This window comes from Hemiscyllium ocellatum, chromosome 6 (genome assembly GCF_020745735.1).
Source record: "Hemiscyllium ocellatum isolate sHemOce1 chromosome 6, sHemOce1.pat.X.cur, whole genome shotgun sequence".
Lineage (NCBI taxonomy): Eukaryota > Metazoa > Chordata > Chondrichthyes > Orectolobiformes > Hemiscylliidae > Hemiscyllium > Hemiscyllium ocellatum.
In genome coordinates this window covers 81,489,675-81,505,893 of record NC_083406.1, presented here as the reverse complement: position 1 = coordinate 81,505,893, position 16,219 = coordinate 81,489,675, and the positions used below count along the sequence as shown (strand labels likewise).

The following is a 16,219-nucleotide window of genomic DNA, read 5'->3' as shown; positions in this document are numbered from 1 at the left end:
ACACTCACAAAATCATACACAAACAATGTCCCAGACACCACCATCACTATCCTTGGATATGACCTCCAGAGTTGGTAGCACAGTGGTACAGAGTCTGGAAGGAGTTGCCCTGGGTGACTCCAGATCGCATTAAGTCTCATAGCTTCAGGTTAAACATGGGCAAGGAAACCTCCAGCTGATTACCTTTGCCTGATGAATTAGTACTCCTCCAGATTGAACAACACTTAGAGGAAGCACCGGGCATCAGTAATAGCAATGAGTATGGACCCAGCAAGAAGTGATAGCATTGGTGTGGCGACTTCCAACGTTGGGGGGCCCAGCACAGGACTCAATGTGCTGGTGGAGGTACCAGCATCAATGGCAGCTCTGATGTCAGTGCTGGTTCAAAGGGTTAGACTTTTGTATTTGTTCATTAAGGTTGTGGACTCTAATACTTCAACAGATTCCAAGATGGCATTAGCGAGGTGGCCTGGTGGTGACTGATGGTGCCAGAGTTTGATGTTGGTGAGTTTGGTGCAGGCAGTGGTGAGGTGCAGGACTTGAGGTGGTGACATCAGTGGCAGCAAAGCAGCAGTGGTGGCAGAGCAGCTTTGATGGGTCCAGCTCAAGGCTCATGGTGGCAGTAACAATAATCTGGACATTTTATTTTCCTTTTGTTTCTGTTTCTTTAACTTGTGCTTTTATTTTTAATTCTAACTATTGTATTCTGAGACAGCACTGGAGAGTGCTAATTCTATATACTTTTCACTGCACTCCTGTACTTTCGTACTCCAGTACATGTGACAATATAATCTCATTTAATCTGAGGATGGCAAAAGCACAAAATTACTCTGGAAGGGGCTAAGCAGCAGCACTATTGATCGAGCTGACTGGGTCCTAAAGGACATAGTTGCTAAATTGGGTCTGTGGAAGATGTGAGGGAACTAACTAGAGGGAAAAACATATTTGACATTATAATGGTCACTCTTACCAAATTGAGTCCTTATGGAGAGGAAGTTCTGCCTTCACATTGAGAATACTGTTCATCATACTGTTTGGCACTATCACCATGCTAAATGGTACAGACTTCAAACAGATCCAGCAACTCAAGACTGGGAATCTATGAGATGTGTGAGCCATCAACAGCAGCAAAATTATACTCCAACACAATATGCAGCCTTGCGGTCCAGCGTATATCCCACTCAAACATTACTATCAAGCCAGGGGAATCAATCCTGGTTCAATTGACAATGCAGAAGGGCATGCCAGGAGCAGCACCAGGCTTATCTAAAAAATGAGGTGTCAACCTGGTGAAGCTACCAAGCAGGATTCTTTGCATGTCAAATAATATAAGCAGCAAGTGACAGATAGAGCTAACCAATCCCACCACCAATGAATCAGATCTAAGCTCTGCCAGATTCAATCCTGAATGGTGGTGGATTATGAAACAACTCACATGAGGAGAAATATCCCCAGCCGCAATATTCAAGAGCTCACCACATCAGTGCAAAATTTAAAGTTGAAACATTTGCAGCACTCTTCAGCCCAAAGTGGATGATCCACGTTGGCCTCCTCCAGTGGTCCTCACCATGACAGGTGCAGGCTTCTGTCAATTTAATTCACTTCACATGACATCAAGAAACGGCTGAAGGCACGAACTACTGCAAAAGGTATGGGCCCTGACAACATGCCAGTAATATACTGAAGACTTGTGCTTCAGGACTTATTGCTCCCTTAGTCAAGCTGTTTCAGAACAGTTACAACACTGTGGAATGTGGAAAATATCCCAGGTATGTCCTGTACACAAAAAGCAGAATAAATCCAGCCCAAAGAATAACCACCCTCTCAGTCTACTCTTGATCATCATTAAAGTGCTGGAAGGTATTATCAACAGTGCTATTAAGCAGCACCTACTTAGCAATTACTTATTCATTGAAGCTCAGTTTGTGTTTCACTCGCTCCTGATCTCATGACAGCCTTGCTTCAAACATGGACAAAACAGCAGAATTCTAGAGATAAGGTGAAACTGACAGCCCTTGACATCAAGGCCATGTTTGACTATCAAAACTGAAGTCAATGGGAATCAGGGATGTAGTCTCTGCTACTTGGAGTCATATCTAGCACATAGGAAGTTGTTGTGGCTGTTGGAGATCAGTCATCTGCAGGAGTTCTTCCTACAGGGTAGTGTCCTAGGCCCAACCATCTTCAGCTGTTTCATGAATGACTTTCCCTCCATCATAAGGTCAGACTGGAGATGCACACTGATGATTGCACAATTGAACATCCATGAGATACTATGAGCAAGACACTATCATTCAGACTCCCTACATACTGAAGCAGTCGACGTTCAAAGACAACAACATCTGGACAATATCCAGGATTGGCTGACAAGTGGCAAACAACATTCACACCACATAAATGCTAGACAATGAACATCACCAAAAAGAGACCATTTAACTACCGCTCCTTGACATTCAATGGTGTTAGCATTACTGAATTTCCCACTACCATCATCCAGTTGTCATTGACCAGAAACCTAACTTGAATCGCGCCATATAAATACAGTGGTTACAAGAGCTGTTCAGAAGCTAGGAATACTGTGGCGAGTTTCTCACATCTTGACTCCCCAAAGCCTGTCCAACATCTACAAGACGCAAGTCAAGATTATGATGGAGTACTCCTCACTTACCTGAATGGGTGCAGATCCAACAATATTCAAGAAGCTTGACGACATACAGAACAAAGCAGCCTGCTTGATTTAATGTCATCCTTAAATATCCATTCCCTCCATTCCTGACATTCTAAGGCAGTGACACATACAATTTACAAGATGCACTGCAGCAATTCATCAAGGTTCCTTAGACAACACCTCCCAAACCGATGAGCAAGGGCAGCAGATACATGGGAACACAATTGTCACATGCAAGTTCCCATCCAAGCCACACATCATCCTGACTTGGAAATAAACTGCTGTTCCTTTAGTGTCACTGAATCAAAATATTGGAATTCCTTTCCTCACAGTACTTTGGGTCTACCTAAGCACGTGGACTGTTGCAGTTCAAGAAGCAGCTCACCACCTTCTCAAGGGCAATAAATGCTGCCAGTCAGCAATACCTATGTCCTACATGTGAATTAAAAATATATATATTAATAGGAAAGGACAGGGTAGATAAAAATAAGTTATTTCCACTGTTTGGGAATTCTAGAACCAGGGAATAGCCTAAAAATAAGGTCAGAACATCATTCGGGAAAGATGTTAGGAAGCACATCCACATACAAATGGTGGTAGATGTTTGGAATTGCAGAGGGTGCTAAATCAGTTGTTCATTTTAAATAAGACATATAATTTTGTGTTAGGCAAAGGTGTTAAGAAGAATGGGCCAATGGCAGATTATATGGAGTTCCATCACATATCAGCCATGAATGGTGGAACATGCTCGAGCAGCTGAATGGCCTACTCCTGTTCCTATGTTTCTATCTGAATGAATGGCACAGTGAGCTTAGCAGAAAATAAGCTCTGAATAAATTAAATCACAAAGCAATTCTGAATCAATAGTGTATACTGAATAACCTACTGGAAAATGCTTCACATTCTTGAAATAAAGATGATACTGCCAACATTAAAGGATTAATACTCAGAAGTCATAAGATTTTCTACTAGAGAAATTAAAAAACGTTGCAACTCACCCAAGTTATAGAGTGCCTCAGTAAAAGAAGAATCATTCCTCAAAGCTTCCTTATAAAATTCAGCTGCTTTTTCATAGTCGCCTCGAACAAAGACACAGTTTCCTTTATTTGTCAATGCTGCTGGATTATATCGATCAGCACTCATAGCAAGGTCAGCATACCGGTCTGCAAGTCCAAAATCATTTTCCTGCACAAGTTCAATGAAAATGATTTCTGCTACGCGTGACCAATTTTTAAAAGTTTTCCTTCATTCAATTACAGAAAATTCATGATTGTCTTCTTTCAAACTCAGGTGATACAAATAAAAAATATGATTTTACACTATAGTAATAATGGAAATGCAACATAGTTATAAAACTTGTTTGTTTTGGATCATGCCAATTCATAAACATCCTTATTGACTTCCAATGAAAATGCCCAAATTTAAATTAAAGTCTGTCTGCTATTTAAATTCAGTACCTTGCAGTCCTACAGTGCGGGAACAATTTAATAGAAAACTGCTTGGAGGAAATGCATGCACGGGAACAACTCAGCACTGTGTGTGGAACCAGATTGGCTGCCTGCAAAGGTAGGTAGCCAATTTACATTATTAAGGCAAGTAGAAGAAAATTTTACCTCCAGCAGAGAAGACATTTCCACTTGCTGGCTGTCAGCTTAATAGAGCTAGCTACCTGTTTCAATAAAGCATCAGTGACCGATCCACTGATTTTGTGGTCAACAAATTAATAGGCTGAGAAAACAATATTGATTGGTGAATGATGAATTCCAAATGTGAAATTGCAAGAACCATGCGCAAATATACAAATTGTGGAAAAAAAACACATTTGTGTATTGCCTCACTAATACGAAATGTAATAGTTATGATCTTAGTACCTACCAAAAAATAAAGGAAAGAGAGATTTGTTGCAGCTGCGCTCTTAACCCTGCTATCCTTCTTCTCAAACATTTTCAGGGTTTCTACAGCCTATAAATTAGAAGTGGAAATATATTATTTTATTAGTATTTCAAAATAATGCTCAAATTTACAATGAGAAACCTGGTTGGATAATTTTAAAAAAGTTTTGATTAAAATGTAAACCCAGAATTCTATGGAAATAACAATCTTGGTGCAAAAGAAATTAATTGCATGCCATCACCATGACCTTCAATCTGATCTTCTGTTTGTGGAATCATTTAGCTCAGTCTGTCACTTGCCATTTATGCTGCTTGGCATACAAGTAGCTTCATCATGTTGACCGCTTTGTCTTTTGTTTGCCTGGTGCTGCCTTGAGTATCAAGGGAATCAAGGGTACGGGGAGAAAGCGGGAGAAAGAGGTTGAGAACCTTATCAGCCATGTTTGAAGAGCGGAGCAGACTTGATCGACTGAAAGGCCTAATTTCTGCTCATATGCTTCTGGCATGCCCTCCCACACTCTTCACTGAAGTAGGGTTAATGCCCTAGTTTGACGATAATGATAGAGTTGCAGATATTCTAGGCCACTGTGTTGGTGTAGAGTTTTGCTGCTGCTAATGGTCCACATTTAGCCTTGAGTGGCTAGATCTGTTTGGACTCTATACTATTTAGCACAGTGGTTGTCCCACACAACCCAACGGATGGTTGGGTTAACATGAAGAATAGACTTTGTCTCCACAAGGACTGTGTGACGGTCACAATTACCGATACTGTCAGACAGATGCAGCAAGGATGAGATCAAGTTATGATTTTCCCTCCTGTTTTTCCCTCACCAATTGTATGCAGGCATCTAATGTTCAATCAATGGATCTATCAGAGGGAAGTGGAAGCCACCCTTATGCTCTGTATCTGAAACCCAACTCCAAACACGCTGTCAACCTCCCACCCAAGAGCTCTATTCCATTCCACTTACCTTACCACAAGTGAAGATTTCAGTGCATTACCAGTAATTGCCACTGATTCAGGTGATGATGCTAACCTCTGTTTGACAAACAGCTTTCAGGCTGAGATTTACATCCTTCAGGGGCCTCGATTCAGTGGGTAGCCTGATGCTATCCAGTTAGGTATCTGATTGATAAACTGACACCAAATTCTGCTCCACAGCTACAATTTAGTTAACTTCTATGCACAAACAGTATTACGCTAAGGTAATCTTTTACATACCTTCAGTCTTTTTTTGCCATAAATTTTTAACTGGATATACATTAGCATGGGTTATCTGTCATTAGCAGCTGACCAACAATGGAGATTAAAGAAGAACTTCTGAATTCAGCTCACAATCAATTAACTTAATTCCAAAATAACAAATGTAGTCAAGAACTGAATGCCTCTGCAGCAACTGAAAATCAATGAAAATGCCAGGAAATCATTCATAAATGTTTGAAAACAATTTACAAAAGGTGGAAATCATCATTAAAAGAACCACAGATCAATGAGCTAAAAAAGAGATTTACATTTTCCAGCAGAAAACAAAGGGGAAAATTCTAAGTTACAACTCCTTGTAAGCAGTTGAGAACCAAAAGGACCTTTTCAAAAAGAAATTGTGTGGAAGTAGCAACCTAAATTCTATTTTATATGCAAATCGACCAGTTGAGCACTTTTTGTATCTTTTTAACTGAAAAATGTAAATGCAACTAAACTTGAGAGGTTTTTTTTCCTGGTTGTGCAGTATCAGAGATGAATGTGGATGTTGAATGAGAAAGGATAAATTATGATTCATTGTTTAAAACAGTTTATAAGTATCCAGCCGAAATAAAAATGGCATTATCATGTGTTACCTGGTTAAAATCCCTTTGTCGCAGGTAAGTAATAGCTTTGTTTATTTCCAGGTCATTAGCTAGTTCAACATATTGAGACGCCTTCACCATCTCCACACACCTGTAACAATTAACAATTGGATTTTGAATCATTCCTGAAAAACCAGATCCTCTTCACATTTCATTTCCAGTTACACAGTGACTTTTGTGGGGAGGAGAACCAGAATAGCTTACATTAATCCAAGAAAAGGATATCAGTGATAGACCATGGAAATATGCTTTTTTTAACTTCTACATCAAGATTATGATTCTTGGTTTAGTTGTGCAATAAGTTTCCTACAAAATAACAATGTGTTAAATTCTACAGCACCACAAAATTAGCTTTTTATTTCCCACAGTTTCTGTATATGAATGCCAAACAAATACCAGTATACGGTTAGTTGATGTCATGAATAGCCATCACAAAACTAATTTATCCGAGGAACGTCCATAGACTTCTACAGCAAAGTGGAGAGAGTTTGGTACAACAACCCAGTCTTCATTAAAACCTGTGTAAGTATCAATACTAATGCCTTCCATAACCACTATGATGTTCTCGCATTACAAACATTATATTTTTGCATTTGAATGTTCAATTGAAACTGGAAAATAAGTATAAATACATTCTATCATTATTTTGAGATTCCAAAGTTCAACCACAAAGATTTTGCAACTATGCTGGTAGTGGTGTGACACCTGCTAAATGGAAAAATATCAAAGAGCCCTCCTTGTCAGTAGGCTCAGAACTTCCAAAAACTGGATAAACCAACAGTAATTAAAGGATAGCTGCTTGCAATTAATGAGAATTCAGGGTTAGAATTGATGATTGAAGACAAACATTCCTTGCAAAAGGGTAGGGTGATGGCCATGGAAAAGACTTCAGCACTTAGCAATGCTTTCTGGAAAACTCCAAAAGGAGCAATAACAAAGGAGATTGATATTCTTTGAAACCACTTCTAACCAAGGTACTGCTTAGTTAAAAACCAGAAATTGGCTACTACAATATCCTAAATCCATTGCATCTGTGAGCAAATTAGGAAAATATTCACTGATATCAGCAGTACACTATAGGTATACCTAATATTATACATTTATTTTTCACCCACTGGAAGTAGGACAAGTATGTCAAAGTTTTCTTCCTGCACCAGCCAAGATAGCACACAAAGCCAATATGCATCCCCCCATATAAGTATCTAAAATAATAACTTGCACATAACGCATGCAAGTTCTGTTCACAAAGAATACTGGCAAAATAAACGCTGAGTAGGATGATGTTGTCTTTGAAAATAATAAAAAGGCAGTCTTATTTCTGCACTTGCTGTCAGCATGCCCATAGACAGTTAATTAAGAAGGCTCCTTTACGCATGCCATTCAATTTAGGGTGGCAGGCAGGTTCCTAAGACTACAGGTCCCTTAACAGACACTGAAACATTTGAAAACAAATTACTGGAGAAACTGAGCAGGTCTGGCAGCACCTGTGAAGAGAAAACAGAGTTAACATTTGAATCCAGTGACTCTTCTTCTGAACCTAATTGGAGTCAACCATGCTTAAAATTTAAGTGAACTTTGGGAGTTAACTGTCAGTCATCCATAACTGGTGAATTCTCCACAGCAACTTATCTACCAATCCGTCCTCCAATCACCACTCTCCTTACATACAATAGAAATCAGAGGTGAGGAACCTATTTCCGACGAGGGCTGGTGACACATGGATAAAATCATTTCACAGCCGTACATAAAGGGTATACTAAGCCCCTTTTTTTGGAAGATTAAAACCAAAGCAAAGCATTCAACTCACCTGTTGTTTTAATGCAATGGCTGAGGTTGGTTTGCCTTGATGAGCCTTCCATTGTCTGCTAGCAACAAAGATATTGCTAATCACAACTATTGTCCCACATTTACATCTGTTAAACGAAAGCACAGGTGGTTCTTTGCCAGAAAATGTTTTAAAAAGAACTGTTCACAGTAGGACGTAGCTCTGAGCAGTGATATAATTCTCAGTAGAGGCTTTCTCAAATTTGGAAAGTCAACAGCACCTACATGGAGTTTGTAAGATTTCAGTCGAGGCAGGTTATTGTATTTGGCCTTCAATTCAATGTTGCTTTACAGATGATTTCAAGTTGGAGACTTTCTGATGCACCGATAGCTTCAATATTGAACAGTGTGAAAAAAATGTAATTCTAGTACTTTCATTCATTCGCCTTGAAATCATGCACAAAATTTCTGAAGCAAATTTGCACAATCCCTATTGTGACTCTTCTATTGTGCGGATTTTGCAGATGTCCCTGAAGGATAAGAAAATGCACAGTTTGACCTTTTCCACCTGCATTTGCCATAACTTTAATTTGGCTTCTAATGATTTCACATTTGGAAGAGAAGTAAGATGCTGCTTTTGTAATTTGACATTGAGTTTTACTTACAAGTCACACACACACATTTGTGCTTACTCAACTCAGCCACAGGTTTTTCCTTCCTCTCTGAAGCAACTCTTCAAGAGGCCGGCATCCGATCACTAATCGCCCTTTATTGATAAATGCATAGCATTTGATAATAGCACTGCTTCGCAATGAGTCATTCCTGACATTCACCTTTTTATGTCAGCAGGTCTCCCTGAGTGGAGCAGATTAAGAGCCCAAAACAGGAAATTCATATTGAGAGGTCCCGTTGGCTAACCTCACTGTAATCACTTCACTCTCTATGAATGTTCTCACTACATTCCTTACTTCATTAAGCCAGATCAGCATACATCCGCAGCTGATTCAAGTACTCTGATTCAAGGTCTTTAACTAACCATTTAAATTAGCTAATGTTGAAGCTCTGTTTTTCAAAAAAGTTAATACTGAACACCTTCACCACTATGTGGCTCAGCTACAGGGACAGTATATGCAAATTCTCTTGCTAAATGAAGCAATGGCATAGAATTCAATAACTTGGATCAAGGATGAGCTGATCAATTTTTCTTAATCAAAAAAGCTAATCCCTCAGAGAACCAAATATGGCTAGAGCACCATCAGGAGGAAGAACACTATTTTAAAATGGTAACTGAAGCTAATATAAGCCTCTCAAAAATATCTACCCCTTTAGTGCGTTGCCACTTAAAAAAAAACAAATCCTCTCCAAGTTCAACATCTACTATGAATCTATGCACAAAGATCATCAGTGAGCCTGTACTTGTTATGTCTAATTAACCTCAAAATTAGCCAAAGAATCTTTCAGAGATATTTCAATGTCTAGAGTCAGATCATTAATCTAAACTGGCACAATCCTATGAGACAAATTCACACTCTGAAATAATGCAATTTTTTCTGGAGCCAGTACAGCTGCAGTTGCAATGATAACACCTTCACAAACTTTAGCCTATGATGAGGTCTATGTTATTGGCAGTGAGTTCACTCATCACAAAACTGGCATAAGTAATACTGCCCATCTTCTTTCTCAGGCTTCTGAAATTTGCTGGCCGCGCATCCAAGAATTTTCCAAAGTGCTCTGATTTTATACAAGTGCACCTGTTCACGGAATTTGGTGCATTTGAAGTATTTTGTGCTGTAATGTCGTTTTACATTGGAATTGTTATGGCAGAAACTGTTTCGTTAATGTTCAACCCCATGGGCTTGCATTTCACTGTGACAAAACCAAGGCAATTGTCTATTTCTCCATGCTTTTCAGGCTTTCAGGTTGATCTCCTCCATTGTGCTTCTTTGGTGGTGGTTCCCGCATTCTCAACTGTGTCATGATGTGCAGTGCTGTTGATGTTCAATGTGCCATTTGTCACAGGAACTTGCTGAGAACTGGCAGGCTGAATTCAATCTAGCAATAGGCCTGATATAGCCCCAGCACACTGGTTCCCCAACCTGGTAAAAATGTTCTTTTTCTTTTACTTTGGCATTTCTTGGTGAAATTTCCTTACATGTGCAAGACAAAAAGCTTCAACAAACAGTGTCATCTCACTCTACCACAGATTCTCTTTGTACCATATCATTCCTTTCATCAGACCGGAATCAATTTACATATATTATTTATTTTAGAATTAGGCATTTGAACTAGTGGTTTGTTTCTTTGGTCTATGTATATGGAGGAGTTTAAATTATTCATCTGACATTCTTTTGGAGCCATAATTTTAAACCAGTATCTGCCAGAGAACGGGTGACTGGTGCTATCCTTGACTGACAGTGACTTGTTTGTATTTTGAGTATTCAACAACTGGAGAGAGGAAACACTGGAAGGCATGAGCTTGCTTTTGGTTTAGAAGAGCCAAGATTTTTTTTTGGTTTAAGGGCAAATCCATAAATTGGAAAGCTTTTATTGGTAGTTTGCAGAAAACCTGCCAGGATTAGATACAAGAACATTTTCTCCTGAAGGAAGGAATTAGTTCAAAATAGTTAGGATATAGGCAAATTCAGTGCAAGAGTTTTAGTTTGAAAGTCAGTTGCAGAAAAATGTGAGAGTCTATCATAAAGAATGTGATAAATGGATACTTGAGTAAAAATGATTTGACTGGGCATAATCAGCATGGACTTGCAAATGGAAAATTGTGTTTAACAAACTTGTTGGGACTGTTGTGAACTAGAGCGTACCCCTTCAAAATATACTGAGAGGATAGCCTAGAATCTAATATTTTCTTGTTTTAAAGGTAAATGCAAGGTATTGTGTTTAAGATGCAATTCGATTGGTCAAACTACCAGATTTCCAGCAAAATATACTTTATTCATTTACTATAGTTTAAAAACAACAAAAAAAGAATTGGCTTAGTTGTAATCCTATTGAAATGCTTAACAAAATAATTAATAATAGTTACTTTATCTATTAACTGTTCCAATATAGTAACATCCCATAAACATATCCTTGACAAAGGCAAATTCAGAAAAATAGATTGTCTTGCATGCAATTCCAGCAGCAGGAAAACACCAAGAGAAAATTCTGAGAGAATGCAGCAGGGAGAGAAGTACATGCAGTTTTCAAACCCTGCTGAGACCCCAGCAACAACTGCTCAAAAGCTAAAACTAAAAATCCTTGTTCTGTGGGAACTTGACCACAACCATTCGGAGTGCTTCTATTGTTGCAATTTTTAAAATAAAAACTCAAAGTCCTCACAAGTTGTTTACTTCATGAGTTTTCAATAGATAGCTCAGTACCTCTCTCTTAAAACCTCTCTTCAAATAAAAAGGACAAAATACATCTCTTAAAATCATAGCATTGACACAGGAGTCTTTTGAGGGTATTATTAACCACATTGACAAAAAGCAGTTGATGCATGTAATATATTTAGATTTTCAGAAGGCTTTTGATAAAGTTTCCAGAGAAAGGTGGCAAGCAAAGTTAAAGCAAATGGTATAGGTGATGCTGTAGTGGTATGGATTAAGCATTATGTAAAGATTGTGATAGTAACGAAGAAATGGAAAACATTCAAAGAGTGCGTGGACCAACAGCAAACAATTGTTCATTCCTGTCTCGCACAGAAGTAAAATGGGAAAAGTCGCCTGGCCTTGGCTAAGAAGGGAAATTAGGAACAGTATTAGATCCAAGGAAGGGGTATACAAATTGGCCAAGAAGAGAAGCAGACCTGAGGACTGGAATCAGTTTAGATTTCAGCAAAGAGGACAAAGGGATTGATGAAGAGGGGAAAATCAGAATACCTGTGAACATATAAACTAACTATAAAAGCTTCTATAGGTGCGTAAAGAAAAAAGATAAGTGAAGACAAATGTAGGTGCCTTACAGTAAGAAACAGGGAAGTTATAAACAGGAACAAATAGATTACAGACTAATTCAGTACATATTCTATCTTCAGAAAGGAGGACACAAATACCTTCCCAAAATGTTGGGGAACATATGGTCTCGTGCGAGAAAGGAATTGAAGAGTATTTGAAAGAAATGGCGTTAGGGAACTTGATGGGATTAAAGGCTTGTCACAAAGCTAGTCCCTTTTTTCTAATAGCTGTTCCTTGGCTCAAGGAGACTCTGTGCTTGATTTTTTTCAGAGGGGTAATAAACTGGGCCGGACTCTGATCATTCTGGTTTGGTACGATATGAAAAGGATTTTGAGAGGCCTTTTGTTTTTATGTAAATAGATGAGACTTCAGGCCAAAGTGGTCAGGCTTTAAAAGTGACCAGTATAAAGAGAGGAGAGTGGTCAGCTGTTTTTAGTTCAGTCCTGAACTGGGAAGTTCAACGGGGAGCTGTGTGGAAACTCTTTCTCTTTTCTGCCCTTCAACTTCAACGTGTAAGCATGTGTTCCATTTATACTGGTTTTTAAAGGGAGTTTGCTTAATGGGACTGTTATGTATAGTCAAAACAGCATAATTAAGTCTAATTGGAGAGGCTGAGTTCTGTAGGGGTTCTTTATTTTGTTCTGTGTTTCATTGTGTAATTTTGTGAATAAATTTTTTGTCTGTTTTAAAATCTTGTAGTCAACCTAGCTATCTTACTCGGGGTAATTTTCACTGAACACTTACCGAGACAAATTGCAAAGTTAGGACTGGGCTGCTTTCTTAAGAATGTTTTGAGTGGTCTGGCCTAGTCCATAACAGGCTGACAAATTCACAGGGTCCAAATATCTACATCCCAGTATACTTAAGGAAATGGCCCTAGAAATAGTGGTGGTCACCTTTCAAGATTTTATAGATCCTGGAATAGTTCCAATGGATTAGAGGGCAACACCACTATTTAAAAATGGAAGTAGGGAGAAAATAGGGAATAATATACCAGTTAATATTTCAGTGATGATGAGGCAAATGCTAGAGTCTATCATAAAAGATTTAATAACAAAGCACTTTGAAAACAGTGACAGGATTGGAGTCAGCATAGATTTATGAAAAGAAAATCATGCTTGACAAATCTACTGGAATTTTTTGAGGATGTAATGAGTAGAGTTTATCAAGGGTTAAACCAATGAATTTTTTTAATTTATATTTTTAGAATGCATTCAATAGGGTCCCACTTAAGAGATTAGCACGTAAAATTAAAGCACGTTGAATTGGGAGTAGTGTACTGACATGGACAGAGAGCTTGCTAGATGACAGAAAACAAAGAGTGGAAATTTATTGGTTATTTTCTGAATGGTAGCCAGTGACCAATTGGATATTGCAAGTATGTGTGCTTGGAGCCCAGCTATTCACAACATATATTAATGATTTAGATGAGGGAACGAAGTGTAAAATCTTCAAAACTGGCTGCGAAGGTGAACTGTGAAGAGGATGCAGAAATGTTTGAATGTGATTTGGACAAGGTGAGTGAGTAGGCAAATGCATGGCTGGTGAAGTATAATGTGGATAAATGTGAGGTTATCAACGTTGGTAGCAAAAACAGGAAAGTGGATTATTACAAAATAAAACAAGAACTGTGGATATTGAAGAAATCAAATAAAGCAGAAATTGCTGGAGAAACTCAGCAGGTCTGGCAGCATCAGGGCAGAGAAAGGCAGATCATTGTCTGAATGACGATAGATTGCTAAAGGTGAGGTGCAACGAGACTTAAATGTCTGTGTACACCAGTCGCTGAAAGTAAACATGCAGGTGCAGTACGCAGTAAAGATGGCAAATATTGAGGTGATTTGAGTATTAGAGCAGGGATGTCCTCCTGCAATTACACAGGGCCTTTATCAGACCATACCAAGATTTTTTGTGCAGTTCTGCTGTCTTTATCTGAGGAAGGATATTCTGGCTACAGAGGGAGTGCAACAAAGACACATCAGACCGATTCCTAGGATGGCAAGACTGACACATGAAGAGAGACTGGATCAGTTAAAACAATATATACAGGAGTTTTGAAGAATGAGAGGGGATCTCATAGAGACATACAAAATATTCTAACAGGACTAGATAGGGTATACAGAGGAACAATATTTCCAATGACTGGGGAATCCAAAATGAAGGGTCACTGTGTAAAGATACAGGGTATGTAATTTAGGACCGAGCTGGTGAGAAATTTCTTCATCAAGGCAATGATGAGCCAGTGGAACTCTCTGCCACAGAAAGTGCTGAAGGCAACACATTAAACATTTTCAAGAAGGAATTAGATATATTTCTTCAGGCTAATGGGATCAAAGGGTATGGGGAGAAAGCAGGAACAAGGTACTGAGTAGGATGATCAGCCATGATCATACTGAATGACAGAGCAGGCTCAAAAAGCACACTGACGTACTCCTGTTTCTATTCTCTATGTAACTAAGATTTGGCTAACAGACATAACGCAGAGAGTAGGAATAAAAGGGTCATACTTGTGTTGACAGACTCTGACTAGTGGGGTATTTCATGGATCAGTACTTAGATCCCAGCCTTCCAGAACATATAGCAGTGATTTGTACATGTGGACCAAATGTATTGTTTCCGATTTTTCAGATAATACAAAGCTAAGCAGAAATGTATGTTATGAAGAAGTAGTAAAACCTTTTCAGGAAGATTTGGACAGGCATAGAGGCTGGGCAAAAACAAGGCAGATTGAAAATAATGTGAAAAGATGTGTGCTTATCCACTTTGGTGGGAAGAACAGATGTACAGAGCATTTTTTAAAAGATGACAGATTGGAAAGTGTAGATACAGATTTGGATGTCTTTGTCAATAAGTCACTGAAGGCTAATGCAGATGCAGTAAGCTATTAGGAAGTCGAATGAAATGTTAGCTTTTATTACATTATATAAACACAAATCATCAAAAACTGAGATCTAAACTTGACTCAGACTTCAGGGAAGAATATTAGGCCAAGAGTACATTCATAGACTTCTTGATGGCAGGTCCAAGAACAACATTAATGGATGCTGAAGAAGTTTTGAGCATAGGAATACTCAAGTCTTCCTATAATTGTATAGGAGTTTGATTAGTATGCACCTTGAGTACTGTGTGGGGTTTTGGTCTCCTTATCTCAAGAAAGGTATTATCGACAAACAGGATGTGCAATAAAAGTTCATCAGACTTTTCAGGATGGTGGCACAGTCTTACGATGAGAATTTGGGCAATCTGGGCCTTTATTTTCTAAAGTTTTGAACAATGAGATGTGACCTCATTGAAACTTAAAAATAAACTTGAAGGAACAGACCTGGTAGAAGCAGGTAAAATATTTCCCCTGGTTGGAGCATCTAGTACCAGATAATTTGAAAATAAAGAGGATGCCATTTAAGAATGAGATGAGAGCAGCATGGTGGCTCAGTGGTTAGCACTGCTGCCTCACAGCGCCAGGGACCCGGTTCAAATCCAGCCTCGGACGACTGTCTATGTGGAGTTTGCACACTCTCCCTGTGTCCTCCCACAATCTAAAGATGTGCATGTTAGGTGAATTGGCCATGCTAAATTGCCCATAGCATTCAGGATTGTGTAGACTAGGTGCAGTCAGAGGTAAATGTAGGATAATAAGGTAGGGGAATGGATCTGGGTAGGTTACTCTTCGGAGGTTTGGTGTGGACTTGTTGGATCGAAGGGTCTGTTTCCACACCGTAAGGAGTCTATGGATCTTGTTTTACTCACTCAGTGATAAATCTTTAGAACACCCTACCCCTTAACTGTGGAAGCTCCGTCTTCAGGCTTTCAACATATTAAAAGATTTTTCAACTTTTGAGCATCAATGCTATAAAGGGTGAAGGGGATTGTGTGGGTAAAAGTCACTGAAGTGTTCAATTACCTATGACTGTGTTAAATAGCAAAGCAAGGTCAACAGAATGAATGGCTTATTCTTGTTCCTATATTTCTATCTTCCCACAATTTCACTGCTTTGTTAAGAAATATGAAGGTGTTACTTAAAAGCAAGAAAATTTAAGCTCCTTTGTGTGATAATCAAGAAAGTGATAGCAAACTCTCAAGACCAGGAATTGAAAGTA

The 16,219-nt window shown here is 38.8% G+C and overlaps 1 protein-coding gene across 2 annotated transcripts in view; it reads right to left on the bottom strand.

The window, feature by feature from the left end:
* Positions 1 to 16,219, bottom strand: part of ift88 (intraflagellar transport 88 homolog) — a 122,112-nt gene that overhangs the window by 48,751 nt on the left and 57,142 nt on the right. For both annotated transcript variants that reach the window (XM_060826712.1, XM_060826713.1), the window contains 3 exons: positions 6,397 to 6,496; positions 4,544 to 4,630; positions 3,667 to 3,853 (listed from right to left, as the gene is read on the bottom strand). In XM_060826712.1, the coding sequence (XP_060682695.1) occupies positions 3,667 to 3,853; positions 4,544 to 4,630; positions 6,397 to 6,496 (374 nt within the window). The remainder of the gene's footprint in view (positions 1 to 3,666; positions 3,854 to 4,543; positions 4,631 to 6,396; positions 6,497 to 16,219) is intronic.